The sequence below is a fragment of the Macaca mulatta genome, chromosome 10, assembly GCF_049350105.2.
Source record: "Macaca mulatta isolate MMU2019108-1 chromosome 10, T2T-MMU8v2.0, whole genome shotgun sequence".
In the NCBI taxonomy this organism is placed as follows: domain Eukaryota; kingdom Metazoa; phylum Chordata; class Mammalia; order Primates; family Cercopithecidae; genus Macaca; species Macaca mulatta.
Genome location: NC_133415.1, coordinates 101564293 through 101581352, shown reverse-complemented (window position 1 = coordinate 101581352; position 17060 = coordinate 101564293). Strand labels below are relative to the sequence as shown.

The 17060-nt window shown below is 49.7% G+C and overlaps 1 protein-coding gene and 1 long non-coding RNA gene across 4 annotated transcripts in view; one reads left to right on the top strand and one right to left on the bottom strand.

Moving 5' to 3' along the window:
• The window catches only part of PREX1 (phosphatidylinositol-3,4,5-trisphosphate dependent Rac exchange factor 1), a 203652-nt gene that overhangs the window by 66426 nt on the left and 120166 nt on the right, over nt 1–17060 (top strand). Inside the window, exons 1-2 of one of the 3 annotated variants that reach the window (XM_077951972.1) lie at nt 6325–6395; nt 15397–15468. In XM_077951972.1, the coding sequence (XP_077808098.1) occupies nt 6363–6395; nt 15397–15468 (105 nt within the window). In that variant the 5' untranslated portion in view covers nt 6325–6362. Of the gene's footprint in view, nt 1–6324; nt 6396–7583; nt 7638–15396; nt 15469–17060 lie in introns of those variants that run through there. The other 2 variants (XM_077951973.1, XM_028828497.2) reach the window with 2 other exon arrangements.
• Nucleotides 5344–15693, bottom strand: LOC114670499 (uncharacterized). The gene is made up of 3 exons (XR_003720160.2): nt 15374–15693; nt 8944–9065; nt 5344–6631 (listed from the first exon to the last, which is right to left on the bottom strand). It is a non-coding gene; the product is annotated as an uncharacterized LOC114670499 (long non-coding RNA).

Below are 17060 nucleotides of genomic sequence, written 5' to 3'. Positions count from 1 at the left end.
CGAGGGCTGGTGCTGAGGATAAGGGCTACGGTTCGTACAGTGCTTCCTAGTGTCCTTTATCCTAACCCATCAGATTCTCACCATGCCTCTGTGATGCAGGTATCTATTTTTTTTTCTTCTTTTGGTGTAATAGTGTGACATATAATTCAGGTATCACTATATAGTTTACCCATTTGAAGTGTGCAGTTGAATGGTTTTAGGTATATTCATAGAGTTGTGCCACCATCTAATTTTAGGATCATTTCATCACCTCAGAAAGAAACTTTATATCGACTGGCCACGATGGCTTACGCCTGTAATCCCAGCACTTTGGGAAGCCAAGGCAGGTGCATCACCTGAGTCAGGAGTTCGAGACCAACCTGGCGAACATAGTGAAACCCTTTCTCTACTAAAAATACAAAAATTAGCCAGGTGTGGAGGCAAGTGCCTGTAATCCCAGCTACTTGGGAGGTTGAGGCAGAAGAATCACTTGAACCCAGGAGGCAGAGGTTGCAGTGAGCTGAGATTGTGCCACTGCACTCCAGCCTGGGTGACAGAGTGAGACTTGGTCTCAAGAAAAAAAGAAAAAGAAAAATAGAAAGAAACTTCATACTATTAGCAGTCAGGTACCATTTTTATATCCCTGTTTCATCGAGAAGGAAGCTGAGGCACAGAGAGGCTGCTTAGGGGCCACACGGCCAGCAAATGTCCAAACCAGGATTTGAACCCAGATACTTGGCTCTGTCTAGAGTCCATTTTCTTAGCTTTGCCATAATGCAGTGGTTCTTAACCAAGGATGATTTTGCCTCCAGGGGTACATGGGCAATGTCTGCAGACATTTTTGATTGTCACAACTGAGGAGAGGAGGGTTGTTATTTGTATCTAGAGGGTAGAAGGCAGGGAAGCTGCTGAGTGTCTTATAATACGCAGGACATCCCTCACAGCAAAGAACTATCCGCTTAACTGTCAAAGTACCAAGATTGAGAATCTCTGCTGGAATCCCACTCTGATGAGCCCATTCTTCAGGAAAAAAATCAACAACTGAGGAGCCCAAAGGAGTAGGGAGAAGCTGGGATTTGAATGGGAAGGATTTTAGACCGTTTCTGACAACAGTGAAGGGAGATAAATTCTGAACGGTGTGGAGAAGGCTCAGCAGGAAAAAGATCTGCACTCCATTAGTGATGTCTGCCCTGGGTGAGGGTAAAGGTGAAGCAGCAGGTTTCAGGTTTGCCTTGCCTGTGTCTAGGACAGAGGTCTCATACTCGGGTGCTCACAGTATGCAGCAGTGGGTTGGGTGGTGGGAAATTGAGGAGCACTTGTCCTGGGTGAAGGTGATGGCTGTGTCTCTGCTCTATAGCACCTGCAGCCCTGTGGGCATTTGAGACCCATGTGTCAGTTTTTTCAAAAGAAGCAGGGCATTTGGATTTTAATGGGAAATCTGATATTCAAACTTAGGCCCAAGTTTCTCAAACTCCTGCAGGCCAAATGAACGATGCCTGTGAGTTACCAGTTTGTGACCCATGAGGTAGCCCTATCATGTAGAAGAGGCTCTGCATAAATCTCTGTTGAAGGAAGGATGGGTTGTTGGTGAACTCAGGGAAGATTGTAGGCCAGACCCCAGCCCCTCGATGGGGGCTGCAGGAAGAAAAGCGTTGGGTTCCTCTCAGTGTCCCCCACTGCCTTCCCCCGCTGTTGCATCAGACCTCTTCGTGACAGGTTATTGCAACTTGTTTTTTGCATCAACTTCCTCCCCCAATGTGGTGGGGAATGGGGCGGAGTGGAGTGAGAACTGGGCACCTTTTACCAGGGCCTAGAAGCTGGGTGGGGGTGGGAGTAGTCTACTCTAGATGATTGATTGACTAATTAATTAAACACATCATTTTCGAGGGTTTGCTGTGTGCTGGGTCTGATCCTGGGCTCTGGGTCACCACAGTGACCTAGACACACAAACATCCTTGCCTTCCTGGAGGTGAGATTCAGGTGGGCTAGATGGATAATAGACTGATAATGAACACACGTAATGTCCATGGTGACACGTGCTGTGAGGAAAGCAGAACAAGGTTAGACGTTTTCGGTAAGATTGTCTTGGAAAGACTGAATGTGCCTCGGGGCCTTTGCCCCAGCTGTTGACCCTGCCCATGATGCTGTGTCCTCAGATACACGCAATGCTGTTTGCTGCTTGTGTCTGCTCAAATGCCATCTTCTCAGAATGACTTTCTCTGAACATCTTCTTGAAATAGCTTTCCCACCCTATCCTTCTCTGTTTTCTTACCCTGCTTTATGTTTCTCTGTAGCAATCATTCCTACCTGCCATTTTATTTTAAAATCAGTGTATAGTCTATCTCTGCCACTGCTTTGTGAAGATGTGGAGTTAGCCTGATTTGTTCATTCACTGATGTGTCATTGGCTGTTAGCACAGTGCCTGGCACCTAATAGGTGTGCAGTAAGTATTTGCTGACTAAATAGGTGAATGTAAGAATGCATAAGCCCTTCCATGGCACGGTCATGGCTTATATCTGTGTCTCTAGCACCCAGCTGGGTGCCTGGTGCATGGCAGGCCCTGGTTAACACTTGCTGGGATGGTTGGTACTTGGAGAGGGCTTGTCCACCTAGAAATCATCATAAGCAACTTCCTGCCCCCTTTCCTAGTCCAGCCTCCCTCTCCTGGCTAACCCTCTGTCACTTTTTCCAGGAAGCCTTTGTAGTTATGAAGTGTTCACCTGCATCATTTCACTTAAACCTCAACAACTCCTCCTCCCCCCTTTTTTGTTTGGTCCAGGAAATTGACTCAGAAGTGCGGTGACTTGCTGAGGTCATGTGGTTGGCAGTCAGCAAAGAGGATGGGGCAGGGCGGAGGGGCGCGCTGGTGGTAATGAGGATGTGGGGGGCTTTGCAGTTTATAAAGCCTTCCCCTTCTCATCTCACCTCAGGAGACTCGGAAGCAGTCCGTCTATAATAATAGAGCTGTTTGCAGGATGGAAAAAACTAACAACAATAAGTAAAAATAGTGTGGGATAAATGTGAGTGTGCTTGGTGCATGTACAAGCCCTACAGTTGTGGTTGATTCAAATCCAGGTTTCCTTAGGAAGCACCGTGGGTTCTGTCTGCCTACACCAGGGCTTGGACTCCCTGCAGACACTCTAGAAACTCAAGATGGGGAGATCATAATAGCCAATGCCTTTTTTTTTTTTTTTTTTGGAGGCAGGGTCTCACTTTGTCATTCAGGCTGAAGTACAGTGGCGCGATCTCGGCTCACTGCAACATCTGCCTCTTGGGCTGAAGTGATCCTCTCACCTCAGCCTCCCAAGTAGCTTGCACTACAGGTGCGTGCCACCACACCTGGCTATTTATTTTTTATTTTTGGTAGAGAAGGGGTTTTGCCATGTTGGTTGATTGTTTGAACTCCTGGGGTCAAGCAGTCAGCCTACCACAGTGTTAGGATTATAGGTGTGAGCCACCGTGCCTGGCCAATAGTAGCGAATGTTTTTGAGCACCTACCATGCACCAGGGACCATTCAGGTGCTGGTTATGTGTGTTAGCTTCTGTAATTCTCATTGTAATCCTGTGTACTCATTTTGTCCCCTGCTATAGAGGAGGAAATGGAGGCAGAGAGAATAAATAATTTACTTCAGGTCTTACAGCTTGTAAGCAGCAGAGTTGGGATTGGAGCCCACTTAAATGCTTTACCTGTAGTATTTCTTTTTTTTCTTTCTTTCTTTTTTCTTTTCTTTTCTTTTTTTTGAGATGGAGTCTTACTCTGTCGCCCAGGCTGGAGTGCAGTGGCGTAATTTCAGCTCACTGCAACCTCTGCCTCCCAAATTCAAATGATTCTCCTGTCTCAGCCTCCTGAGTAAGTGGGATTACAGATGTGAGCCACCATGCCTGGCTAATTTTTGTATTTTTAGTGGAGACAGGGTTTCACTATGTTGGTCAGGCCGGTCGCGAACCCCTGACCTCAGGTGATCCACCCATCTCAGCCTCCCAAAGTGCTGGGATTATCACTGCGCCTGGCCTGCCTGCAGTATTTCATATCAGCCTCACAGTAGTCCATGAAGTCAGCAGTTTTATGGTCCCTATCCATGTTATAGATGAGGCCCAGAGAGATGGAGTCAGTTGTCTAGGTCACAGAGCAGTAGGTGGCAGGGGCAGGATTTGAACCAGGTGGCTGGTTCTAGCCTTTGAGTCTCGTCTACTCTTACATTCTGCTTGCTTAGGAGATACAGTGCCCTTCTAGCAAGGAGAAGGGAGAGTTTCTAAGGGCAGGGAAGGCTTCTGAGAGTTAGGGCATGGGAGGAGGAGGTGGAATGCTGGCCATGTCTTTGGCCTCTGCAGGGGAGCGTGTGCGGGTTCCCCGCAGATGCAGCCTGGATTCAGGTAGGCTAAATGGATAATAGACTGATAATGCGCACACATAATGTCCATGGTGACAGGTGCTGTGAGGAAAACAGAACAGGGATAGACGTTTTCAATAGGATTGTCTTGGAGAGACTGAATGTGCCTCTGGGCCTTTGCCCTGGCTATTGACCCTGCCCATGATGCCGTATCCTCAGATACACGCAATGCTGTTTGCTCCCTGTGCCTGCTCGACGTGAAGCCTGTCTCCGTGTCTGACCGGGGACTGCCTGTGGTTCCACAGCCACCTCCGCTGACCTTCAGCCCTGTCCGTGTAGAGATTTTTCCCCATCAGCTCAGAAGTATTTTGGTGTTTTCACAGGCAGCGAGGTCGTCCTGGTGTGTATTAGGAGAACATCTGCTGGAGTGCCTGGCCTGTATGGCTGCAGTGCTGCAAAGCCCTGCCTTTCACCCCCCATGCTCGGAGGGCCCTACACCCTCTTTCTTTTTGAGGCTGCATTGCGACACCTCAACCACTCCAGGGCACACCAGATGGACGCTCCACTGCCAGCACCTGTGCTCCTCTGCCTGATGGCTTTGTCTGCTCTGAGCTGCTCTGTCACTTTCAGGGAAGATGGGGAGTGCCAGGATCACCCTCACTGCGCTTAAACCAGTGACAGACAGGACCGGTGTACAGACTCCCCGGCCTCCTTACTCTCTGAGGGTGGCTCTGAGGTGTGCATTTGACACTGTCTGGGGCCTCATGGTGGTAACTTGGTTGGTCTCATACCCTTCGTGGGCTGCCTCCCCTTCTTGGTTCCACCTCCCTGCTGGTGTTTCCAGGAACCATCTCCCACCTCCCACCTCCCACCTCCCGAAGAAACTACTTGTACTCCACTTCTTGCCTCAGGGTCTGCTGCATCTGGGGAACCACCCCAAGGCTCCTGTCATGGTAGACCTGCTAAGATGCACCCACGGCACATACTCCCTGCATTCTCTGTGCACATAACCACGGGCAGAGTTGATTGGTAATTTTGTAGACATTTAAATCAAGATTTATTCATTTTGACAATACAGTTTTCATTTTGTATTTGGAGCCAGTGCACATATTTTTAAAGGCCTCCAACATTTCTGTAGGTCCAAGGAATGTGCCCAGGGAAGGGGCCTGGTCTAAGCTGGTCCGGGGGCTACATGGAATTAAAAGTGCCCACCCCTTCACTGGACATTTACTGAGGACTTATGGGGCACCTTCTGTGATCCTGGCTGGATCCTGGGGGCTGGGCGCTCCCACCGTGGGGCAGAGGCAACAAGCGATTTACAAGCAGTGTCAGATTTAATCCTGGTGTCAGCAACTTGCAAGGTGAGGCTCCATTACACAGATTTTATAGATGAGGCAACTGAGGTGCGAGGCTGGGCTGACTCCAGAGCTGATCATGTGATTCATGCCTTGTTTTCCTCTTTCCTAAAAAGGGAATGCAGTAATCTGCCTCATGGGGTTGTTATGCAGGACAAACAAGCTGACCATCAGTCAGCTGCTGAACCCATTGTTACTGAGCATCTGCTCTGTGTCCAGCACGGTTCTAGGTCCAGTGGGTGGACGCTGCCCAAACAAGCTGCCACCCTCCTGGGACTGACATTGTAGGGGACAGAGGAACCATAAGTGAAGAAACAGCTCAGTGCAGGTGGAGGGCAGTGCTGTAGGGGATGGAGGAGGGTGAGATAGAGCGTGCAGGCGAATGGGTGTCTCTTTCAAATAGGGCAGTGGGGGAGGGCCTCAGAAGAACTGGCATTTGATTCTAGAGGGGCATTGATATGGTTTGGGTGTGTCCCCACCTAAATCTCATCTTGAATTGTAGCTCCCATAATTCCCATGTGTCATGGGAGGGACCTGGTGGGAGGTAATTGAATCATAGGGGTGGGTCTTTCCCATGCCATTCTCGTGATAGTGAATAAGTCTCACGAGATCCGATGGTTTTATAAAGGGGAGTTCCCCTACAGAAACTCTCTTGCCTGCTGCCATATAAGACATTACTTCTCATTTGCCTTCTGCCATGATCGTGAGGCCTCCTCAGCCATGTGGAACTGTGAGTCAATTAAACCTCTTTATAAATTACCCAGTCTCTGGTATATCTTTATTAGCAGCGTGAGAACAGACTGATACAGGAATGAATTGAGGTCAGGGCCCTGCAGATATCTGGAGAAAGAGTCTTCCAGGCAAAGGGAACAGCAAGTGCAAAGGCCCCGGGGTGGGTGGTGCCTTGGTATGTTCCCAGGGGGTCTCAGTTGTAGGTTCTTTGTATGCTTTCAGGAAGACATTAGCCTGTTAAAGATACAATTCAAAGCAATATGTTTGTGCTATGGACTATATAATGACACGAATAATAGATACATATATGGACTTTGTAAAAGTGCCATGGGAGTAAAGGAGTAGTAAGTCTGACTTTGTTTAAAAAAAAAAGCTCTCTCTTCCCAGTCCTCTCAGAGTATGTCTGTGACTGAATGAGTCAGCAGTGGAATCCTTGGAGAGGATGTTTCAAATCCAAAGTTTGGGCCTTTTGGGAAAGTCTCAGTTGGTTCTGAGCCAATGGCTCTCAGCTCCTAGCACGGACCTGATGAAGGAATGCTAGGTGGGAACACAGTGGAGAGGGTTTTAATCTCAGCCTGGGCAGTGGTGTGGGCTCTGGGTGGTGGACATTCTTGTGTTCTGGCCTAGGCTATGGAAGCTCCAGGCCAGCTTGTGGGGGTCCCCAGGTTTCCAGAGTTGACACCGAGAAGGAGGGCTGGTCAGCAGCTCAGAGGCTCTTCTGCAGAAGGAAAACCTTTCCGTCTCATATTTGCCTGGCCCCTGCTCTGTTCCCCACTGGCGGGTACTGCCTTCCCTGCACAGGGATACACATGCCCAAGGAGGAGAAGGGAGAAGCCGGGGGTCCTGATGATTGGGGTGGGCGATGGGGTGGGTGATGGGGTGGGCAAGAGAGAGGCTGGTGTGTTTAGTACCCCTCCCCTTCAGAAAAATAAAAACATGCATTTATGTTAAAAATGACTTTTGCTTAAAAAGTAGCATGTTCATTGGAGAAATCTGGAAAGGGAAATAAATGAAGAAAGAACATGGAAATTCTTTAGAATTCCCCTCTGTCAGTTAGGATTAGGTTCAGTGGCTTGTGATAAAACCCAAATAACAGTGTCTTAAATGTGATGAAAGTTTGTTTCCTTCTTCTGTAATTATAGGCGACCCAGGGCGGATATGTTGGCTGCACCATCACTAGGAACATAAGTGCCTACTGAATGCTGCTCTGTCTTCCCCAACATGTGGCTTCTACCTCATGGTACAAGATGTCTTCTTCACTTCCAGGCATCGCATTTGTGATCCAGTCAGTAGGAAGAGGGAATAGCAGAAGAGAATCCCTACCCATTCCTCCCCCAGCCCACAAGGATACTTCCAAGATGTCGTACATAATATGCCATGTATGCCGTACTGGCCTGAACTTAGTTGCGTGGCCACACCTAGCTGCAAGGGATGCTGGGACATACAGTCCTTATTTTTAAATCGGGAGTTCTGGTTTCTAAAGGAAAAAGAGAGAACGATATTGGGAGACAGCTAGTAATTTTGGCCACATTCCTACATAGTTTAGGGTATTTCCTTCCATACTTCATTTTTCTATGCCTAGGGAGAGAGAATTTATTTAACCAAAGATGAGATTATATTTTACGTACTTGTCTGTAACTTGATTTTTTTCCTAGTTAAGGATACATCAATAGCCCTTTTCCATCTTATTAAATAGACTTCTGCAAACTATTTTTAGCATGATCATTCCTTGTTGAGCTGGATGGTAATTTATTTAACTAAACCCCCAGTGAATGGAATTGTAAATCAGATATTGAAGGTAAAGCTTCATGACGCGTATGAGATTTATTTTTCCCTGTAGGATAAATGCCCAGAACTTGGATGGATGGAGCATAGGATTTGGGCATTTGAAGGGGTCATTGGGCAATTGGGGAGCTCCCCAGACTCTGGGCTATGTGGGGCGGCTTGCAGCAGGCTGTGTAAGCCCCCTTCTGCTGTTACTATAGCGATTATTTTATCATCACTCCGATTCCAAGGCCCTTGCTGTTCCATGACACTTTGCTTCTGACTCCCCGCCACCCAGATCATGTTGGGGATGGGGTCCTCAGGGCACCCCCTTTTCTTTGTCTTTGCTGTGTTCTGAAGCTCCCTCCCACCTCCCCCCAAATCATCACTTCCCTTTGCTCCCAGCCCATCCCCTGGCCCTCTCAAGTTTCACCATATGTCTGGTGAGGTCACCCCAGCCAAGGCAGAGGTGTCCTTGGGGGCAGTCGGGCCCCTCCCCAAGCAGATCAGGTTGCCGGCATCAGTCTCAGGGAGTGACTTCAAGGCCTCTTTCTGTCCTTTTTATCTCCAGGGAGAGATTTATCCTCCCCAGGCGACAGCAGCCATGGGTTCCAGGCAGATGGCAGCTCCCCAGGGGCACCCCTAAGGGCAGCTGCTACTTGTTTTAAAGGCTGATATGGTTCACTGTCCACAGTCTCTCACTGATGGTGTGTGACTGGGTGTGCTGGGGACACGTTACCAGGCCAGACTGTCTGGGTTCAAGGCCCAGCTCCTTCACTTACCAGCTGTGTGGCTTTAGATAAGGTCTTTACTGCGCTGGGCCTCAGGCTCCTCGGTGGAATGGACATCGTGATAACAATGCCTGCCTCCTGGAGTTTGAGGATTAAAACACCTAGAGCAGCACCTGCACATAAGGCCCAAAGATGTAGATAGTGAGTTTAAAAAAGTGTTCTTCTTCTAGTGGCCTCTCTCAGCTCGGTATCAGTTTACTTTGTGGAGCCTGTTCTCAGTTTCTCCCTGTCTCTCCCATCCTTCCTCCACAGACCAGTCTCTCTTGAGCACCGGCTGTGTGCCAGCCTCTGTTCTAGGCACTGCGTAGATGGCCAAGGAAACTGTCTTCTGCCCTGAGGGAGCTGATACTTTAGTGAGGGAGACGATGCTGAATGATCAAACCTATCCATACTTAATTGATAAGAGCACAGCCAATAGCGGTGACGTCTGTGAAGGGTAACGGGTTCAGGTGGCTATGTAGTGGGTGAGATCCTCTCTTATATGGGTCCAGAGGTGGCCTGTGAGAGGAGGGACCTCCCCTGCCAATTGAATGTCTTGGGAAAAGCTCTATAGGTAAAGAACAGCATGTGCCAAGGCCTGGATGATGGGGTCCTGGTATGTTCAAGAAATAAAAAGGAGACCAGTGTGCCTGTGGCTGAGCCAGTGGGGTGAGAAGAGCCCGCATTAGACAGTCTTTGGGCTGTGGAAGAGGTTGAATTTTTTCTAGGTTTTAGTCAGAGCCTCTTCTAAGGCAAGGATTTCTTGACCTTGGCACAGTTGTTTGCGGTCAGCTGTGTCTTTGTGGGGCTGCCCTGTGCACTGGAGGGTGTTGAGCAGCATCCCTGGCCTCTGCATACTAGATGCCAGGAGCACCCCGTCCTCAGTTGTGACAACCCAAAATGTCTCTAGACATTGGCACATGTCTTCTAGGGGGCAAAATCACCCCCAAGTTGAGAACCACTGGGCTCAGGCTAGGTGGGACCGGGGTGGGACTAGCCTGGCATTGGGAGACCTGGTTCTAATCTGTGTTTTGTCACCAGTTTGCTGTTTGACCTCAGACCAGTGTCTCATACTCTTGGTTTCTCCATCAACTGGGAGCTTGTTGGAGATGGCAAACTCATAATCCTTCCAACCCTCTCCCTGCCACATCCATGGCAGACATCACTAATCAATCATGATGTGGCTTCCTGCTAAGTCTAGAGCTCTGGGGACCATGGAGACACTCAGGCCGGGAGCCGAGTAAACAGCCCCTCTGGTCCTTCTCTTATGCCCCAGAAGACCTGGGTATAGACTTAGAGGAACTTGAACGCCTGGGCTCGAGGAAACCTGTGCATCACCTAGAGGAGCTTACCCCAGTCGACGTAAGTGTACAGCTGAAAGAACTTACACCTGAGCGCCATTGTTTACAGTAGGGATGCTTGAAACAAGTGTCTGCAGCATGGTAGTGATTACCTTATGCTATAATTTTGACTAGTAAGCAATGAAATGAACAACTTGAGGTCTGTCTTATTGTGGATTCTCCAAAGAACACGTCCTGAGGGCATGACCTCCCAAGTACGCTATTTCAAGGGCAAGTAGCGTACATGGGAGGTCACCCAGAAGGCATCAATAGGAGAGTCAGGGAGTGAGGCAGGGAGGAGAAGGCAGCCAAGAAGGGTGTGTCATCAAGCGGGTTACCATGGGGGCTGCCGGAGCTGAATCCTATCAAGGCACTCGGGGAGATAGTGTCCATCGAGTGCCTCGGTTTCCTCATCTTTCTTTTCATGCCAGGCCCTGCTGACCATCACTGAGGGCTGCTCCCAGGCAGTCTTACTTCTTCAGCACTTCCGGCCTGCCCTGTGCATGAGAGTGGGGCCTTCAGGCCCAGAGATGCGGGCACTGGCAGCTGGATATGGTGTGGGGTAAGGGTGGGGTCTGGATGGCAGATGCTGCCCGGTGTACATATCAACATGGGTAAATGTGGAAGACGTGATGTTGAGTGAGAAAATCAAGTTGTGGAAAGCAGGCTACTTATAAAAATGTTGTGAACATGCAAAGCAGTATTCTCCCTTGCTTATAGATGCACACGGGCTTGGTAAGTGGGCAGAGGCATGTTTGGGAATGAGGAGCACCAGCTCCAAGTACCTTGCAGGGAGAGAAGGTGCCTAGTGGCTCACGTCTCTCTGTAACGAGTCTTTTCTGCTTTTTCTATTTAATACATTGAGGTTTGATATTTGCATGGTACTGTGGGTCAACTGAACTAATCTCAAGTGCATACTGCTGGGGCTTTGCATATGCAGTGACCTGTGTCACCACTGCTCAGATCAAGATACGGAACGTTTCCAGCACCCCCGAGAGCCTCCTCATCCCCTTTCCAGTCTGTGCCTCCCCCAGACTTGTTGAATTTCTTTTTGCAAATGGTTTCAAGCAAATTTGGTGTAGTGTTAAGATTTGCCACAGCTGGGTAGTGATGAGTTTGTGGGTGTTTGTTGTTTCTCTCTATTCTGTATTCTTTTCTGTATCCTTGACGTACTTCATCATCATATTCATAAAATGAAGAGGAGGACTTGGGCAGATGTGAGGACAAGTGGTCCAGGCATGGGCAAAGCTTCTGAGGCTGAAGGAGTTTCTCAGGCAGCCCTGGAAATCCTGAGAACAGTATTGTGTCTAAGGGAGTCTTCGGAGATGAGAGCTGCTTTTGACCTGACTGTTTCAAAGCTGTCAAGCCTTGGACAAAGGAAGAGTCACCCTGGAGGGTCCCTTTCACCATTCCTGCCAGTGCAGGGGACGCCGGTGCTGCCTGGAAAAGCCAGTCGTGCCTTGGGCAGCAGGAGGGCTGGACCCAGAGCCCCTGCTGCCCATTCTTTCCGGGTCACGAGCTGCCCATTGTGGCCTTCACACCGGCTTGTTTGCAGTTCCTCAGTGGGTGGCCTGAGCCTCCCATTGTTGCGGCACAATAGCGGTGGCAGAGCTCGTGTGAAGAAACCAGGACAGGAAGCCCCAATCTAGGCCAGCAGAGTGTGGCACTCCCAGCTTCCTGCCCTCCTTGGCTGTGCTGGGCGAGGCTGTCTTTGTCTCCCTCTAGTCTGGGGAGGCTGGAGACATGACTTCCTGTCAGTATCCCAGGCCCTGTTAAAACATCCTCTAGGAACCCTGTCCCTGTCCCCCCCGCCCATTGTCATTTAAAAAACAGGATCCGCAGACTTCCAAGGAGCCTGAGTCCAGGTCTCTGCCATGTGTCAGGCACTGTGCCAGGCACATTCCATACCTTCCTTTGATTTTCAAGCACCTGCTATTTGCTGAGCACTACATTTGGCCCTGAAGACGTAGCCGTAAACAAGACAGGCAGGGTCCCTGCCTTCAGGGAGCTTCCATTCACTTTATCCCATGACATTCTAAAAGGTGCTGTATTCCTGTGACCTCCACTGGCAAGAGTAAATGAAGACTCAGAGAGGCTAGTGCACTTTCCTGAAGTCACACAGCAGGAAGGACCCGTGGTTGAAACTCAAACTCACCAGTTTCCAAACCTGGCCTCTGTTGTTGGATTGGGGGTTATGGTTTCATCCCAGCCATGATCCCTGCTTGTCCTGGCCTTTCCCGTAGGATCTTGTATAGATTGCTTAACCTCAGTTTCCTCATCTGTCAAATGAGCTCTTAACGCAAGATGGGAAGATAGGAGTTTGCATTAAGAAGAGGAGGGCCTCTTGGTGGAGATGGCGTTTGAACTAAGGCCAGATGGATAAGGAGGCTGCTCAGGGCAGAATGGGGGAGAACATCTTGCCAATAGGAACAGCATATGCAAAGGTCGTGAGGCAGGAGTGTATTTGGCAGGTGGATAGAATCTAGAATGACAGTGTGGCTGAAGATTATTTATATTGAATTATGTGGGAGGATGAAGTACTAGAAGATGAGATCGGAGAGGTTAACAAGGACAAGGTCATGGGGACCATGGAAGGATTTGGATTTTAAGTGCAGTGGGAAGCCATGGAGCTTTTAAAGGCGTGGATTAACTGATCTCTTGTACATATTTAAAGGGATCTCCCTGGCTGTGTGTGTAGAGAACAGACTTTTGGGAGGGTGAAGGGGACCAGGAGGGAAATGGCTGTGTTAGTCCAGGCAGGAGATGATGATGGCTTGGACTGGGGGGATGGCTATGGAGATGGGGACCAGTGGTTGTAGTGTTCAGGTAAAGCTGGTAACATTTGATGTACTGGAAATGGAGTGTCAGACAAGAGAGTTCTGTGGGTCAGCTGGCTGGTGGGTTTTGGCTAGAGCCCTTGAAAGGCAGAGGTGCCATTAATCAAGTGGGGAAGAGCTTGGTATGAGTTTGGGGAAGGTCAGGAATTAAGTGTTGGACAGGCAGAGTTTGGACATCCCGGTGGAGACATTGAATCAGCAGCTGGAGATAACAGTCTGGGGTTTCAGGGGAGAAGTCCAGGCTGGGGATATAAACATGGGGGTCATCAAAAAAAGGGAATTTAACCCATTTATGCCAGAGGTTGCAATTTTTTTTTTAATAAAAAATCAGACCTTGGCAATGACCTTGAAGAGTAGGATATAAATAACTCCCACAAGCTTAGTGTTCCAGTAATGGAACTCTAGGCATAGATGGGTGAAAGCCCCAAGACTAGCTGAGATGGCTCTGCACTCTGTGTGGACAGAGACAAAGCTGCCTTCCTACGTCTTGCCTTTTTCTGTGACTCACCTTGTGGACTGTCATTGTGCCCCCTCCCAAGAGGCTTGAGTCTGGGCAGGTGGCCGGGCTCCTGGGGGCAGGCATGGACGTGTTGTGTCTCCGGGTGATGGAAAGGATCTGACAGCCGTGTGCGGAGGGTCACCCTCGTCTCTGCTTACCTGCCCCGCTTACCCTGACCCCAGCGCTATCTTGGGCTGTCCCCGCCATCTCTCAGAGATCTCCCCAGACAAGCGTGGTGGGTGAGACAGGCTCTCGCAGCCCCTGTCTTAATCAGCCTGCACCTGGGTTCTGTGACAGGCAGACCATGTGCTCACCTGGACCAGCCCCCCTGGGGAGCCCCAAGCTGTCATCCGTCTTGGCAGGGCAGGTGACTGATAGGCCCCACAGCTCCCCATGGCCCTGCGGGTGTAACACCATGAATTCCTTTTCCCAGGGGTCTCCGTGTGGCTGCTTCCAGGTTAGGCTACAGCCAGATCCCACATCCTGGAGTTGGGGCAAACCAGGTGGAGGTGGCTGTGGGTACTGGGCCTCGGTCTCCCTTAGGTGCTGACTCTGCTGTGTCTCCTTCCCCCAGCATTGATCGCTGTGACTCTCTCAGCCCATCCGTGTGACCCCTTGGCAGCTCTTCTTTCTGCCACTTTTCCACCCACACCGCCTGGTGCCAGGCCACCGTCATCTCTTGTTGGCACCACTGCACCCTACTGCCCTGGTCTCCCCACTTTTACACGCAACCCCTGAAATCTAGTTCCTTGCAATAACAGAGAGCTCTTTCACCAACACTTCAAAACTGGGAGACTTCTCTTTTTTAAAAAATTCTAATTTCTGGCTTCATTAAAAAAAAAAACACCACCACCCAAATCTGAACCTCTGGTGATCCCAGGCCTGCGGCCTCCCCACGTGGCCCCACGTGAATGGTGCACCCTCAGCTCCTGCAGCCCCTGTCGCTCCTGCCCTGGTGTAGTCACACTCATCTGCTGCGTCTCATAGAGGAGAGACGTGATGTGTCTGTTCCAAGCTCCCGAAAGGGTGGTAGAAGGACTGTGGTCCATTCAAACAGTAGATTCCTGGCATCTGCAAGGAGGCTGTTTGTGAGATGATCTGGAAGGATCTCTGAGCTATATTAAGTAGAAAATCCAGGTGCAGGTCATCCGGTGTATGTTGCTATTTTTTGGTGTGTAGAGAAGTAAAAAAAAAAAAAAAGGAATAGATGTGTGTGTGTGTGTTTTTGCATAGATTTTTTGGAAAGATACCCAAGAAACTAGTAGCTGGGGTTCCTGTAGGGGTTGGAGAGGTGCTCGATGGTTTGGGACTGGGGTAAGGAGAGAGACTTTCTGTGTTTTTGCCATTTTATAGTTTTGACTTTTGAACCATGTGACTGTGTTATTATTCAGAAGTTAAATTGTAAAGCAAAGTAAAAAAAATTGAAAAGGGAAATGAATTAGAGTCTGGGAGCTGCCCCTGGGTGAGGAAGCAGGTGTGTATCTGTTGGGGCCGAAGGTTCCTCGAGGGCAGGGGCTTTGAGATTTTCTCTGCTGTTTCTTCAGGGCCCAGCGCGGGGCCTGGCGTCATAGGTGCACGGTACACCCCTGGTTTCCGTATGGGAGGGAGGGCTGTTCCGGTGTGTTTAAGGTGTAAGCAGAGCATGTTTTTCCTCATCCCTGCCTGTGTCCCTGGACCCATGGTACCTCCCAGATCCTAGTTGGCATTTGAACTTGAGAGCCTTCTGTAGGGCCGTCCATGGGAGAGCTGGAGACGCAGACACTCACCTCTCTCTGCTTCTCTCCTCCAGGCATTCCTGCATCGCATCCGGCAGAACGTGGCTGACTCAGTGGAGAAGGGCCTCACGGAGGAGAATGTCAAGGTGTGGATGCTCGGACTGGCCCCTTTTCTAGAGCATCTGTGTTGCTCTATGCCTTGCTCTTCCCGTGCGGCAATAGTCAGAGGGTGTGCATGCCGGCGGAGGCGTGTCACCCGCTGACTGCTGACCACCAGCTTTGCCCTGCCCCAGCTTGCTCCCTGTAGCCCCTGGAGGCCTCTTGTCCTGTGAGCAAGCTGTGCTTGGTGGACGTCAGCAGGAATCAGCCCTGGGCCCCCCTTTCCAGTCCAAGACTTCCCCTCTGTGCTCAGTGTGACCCGCCCCCCGTCTTCTGGGCTCCTTGTGTCAGGCCCTCGGGCTTGGAGCCAGTGGAAAATCCTCTCCCAAGTGCCCCCGGGAGCCTGGCACCTCCAGTACCTCTTCTGGCAGCCCCAGCCCCCGCTCCTGCCCTGGGCATCCAGTGTCCAGGCAGGGCTGATGAGTAATTGGGTCCAGTTTGGCCTTGGCCGTGGCTCTGGGGAGTTTGAGGAGGAGATCAATAGGCCTTCTGTGTGCATGGCTCAGCTCCAGCCTGGCTCTCCAGGCCTGGTTTTCTGTGTGACCTCACTCTCTGAGCGCCTTTCAGGCTTCGGGGCTCTAAGGGTCCTGGTGTCCAAGGTGCCCAGTATTTACAGCACACAAAGGACTCGGTCATAGAAGACATTCCCCCCAAACGCCCTGGTTAATCTGGACGGTGGCCTTGCATGTTGACAACTCTACACCGAATTATTTGCATAAGACAACTGAGTCTTAGAGATGTCAAGGACTTGCTCAAGGTCTCTGCATGGCTCGTCCTGGGGGTGGGGGGTGTGTGTTCACGCACTGGGATCCTGGGATCTAAACTCTACGCCTGCATTCATTTGTTCACTCATTCATTCGGCAAATATGACTGAGCACCTACTGTTGATTCCACTTCTTTATTATACTACTTATTATAGTTTAAAAATTATTCATTATAATTGTAAACTGCGACTTAGTACAGTTTTTAAAAAATTACCTTTCTTTTTTTAATGAGGTCGAAATGTCGTACAGTAAAGGGTGCAAATCCTTAGTGCTGAATGCAGTGCGTGTCTCCATACACATGCACCAGTGTTAACCGTGACCCAAATGAAGGCAGAGAGCATTTCCCAGCTCCAGCTGCCCACTCTGGGCCCCCCTCAGTCAGTCCTCCCTCCCTAAAGGTAATCCCTGGTTTCTAGTATCACAGATTGATTTTGCCTGTTCTTGAAATTTATGTTAAAGTGAGCTCTTTCGAGTCCCTGCCTGCCTGTGGGATTTGCCCGTGATGTTGTGTGTAGCTGTGGTTCACTCTTTTTCCTTGCTGTATGCTGTATGGTGTTCCATTGTATGAATGCAACACAATTTACTGATCCATTCTCCTGGGGATGGATATTTGAGTTATTTCCAGTTTTTGGCTGTTACAACTATTCTTAAAAAAATAAATAAATAAATAAAACGATCATGAGGGCTGGGCGAGGTGGCTCACGCCTGTAATCCTAGCACTTTGGGAGGCCAAGGCGGGCAGATTGCCTGAGCTCAGGAGTTCAAAACCAGCCTGGGAAACACGGTGAAACCTTGTCTCTACTAAAATACAAAAA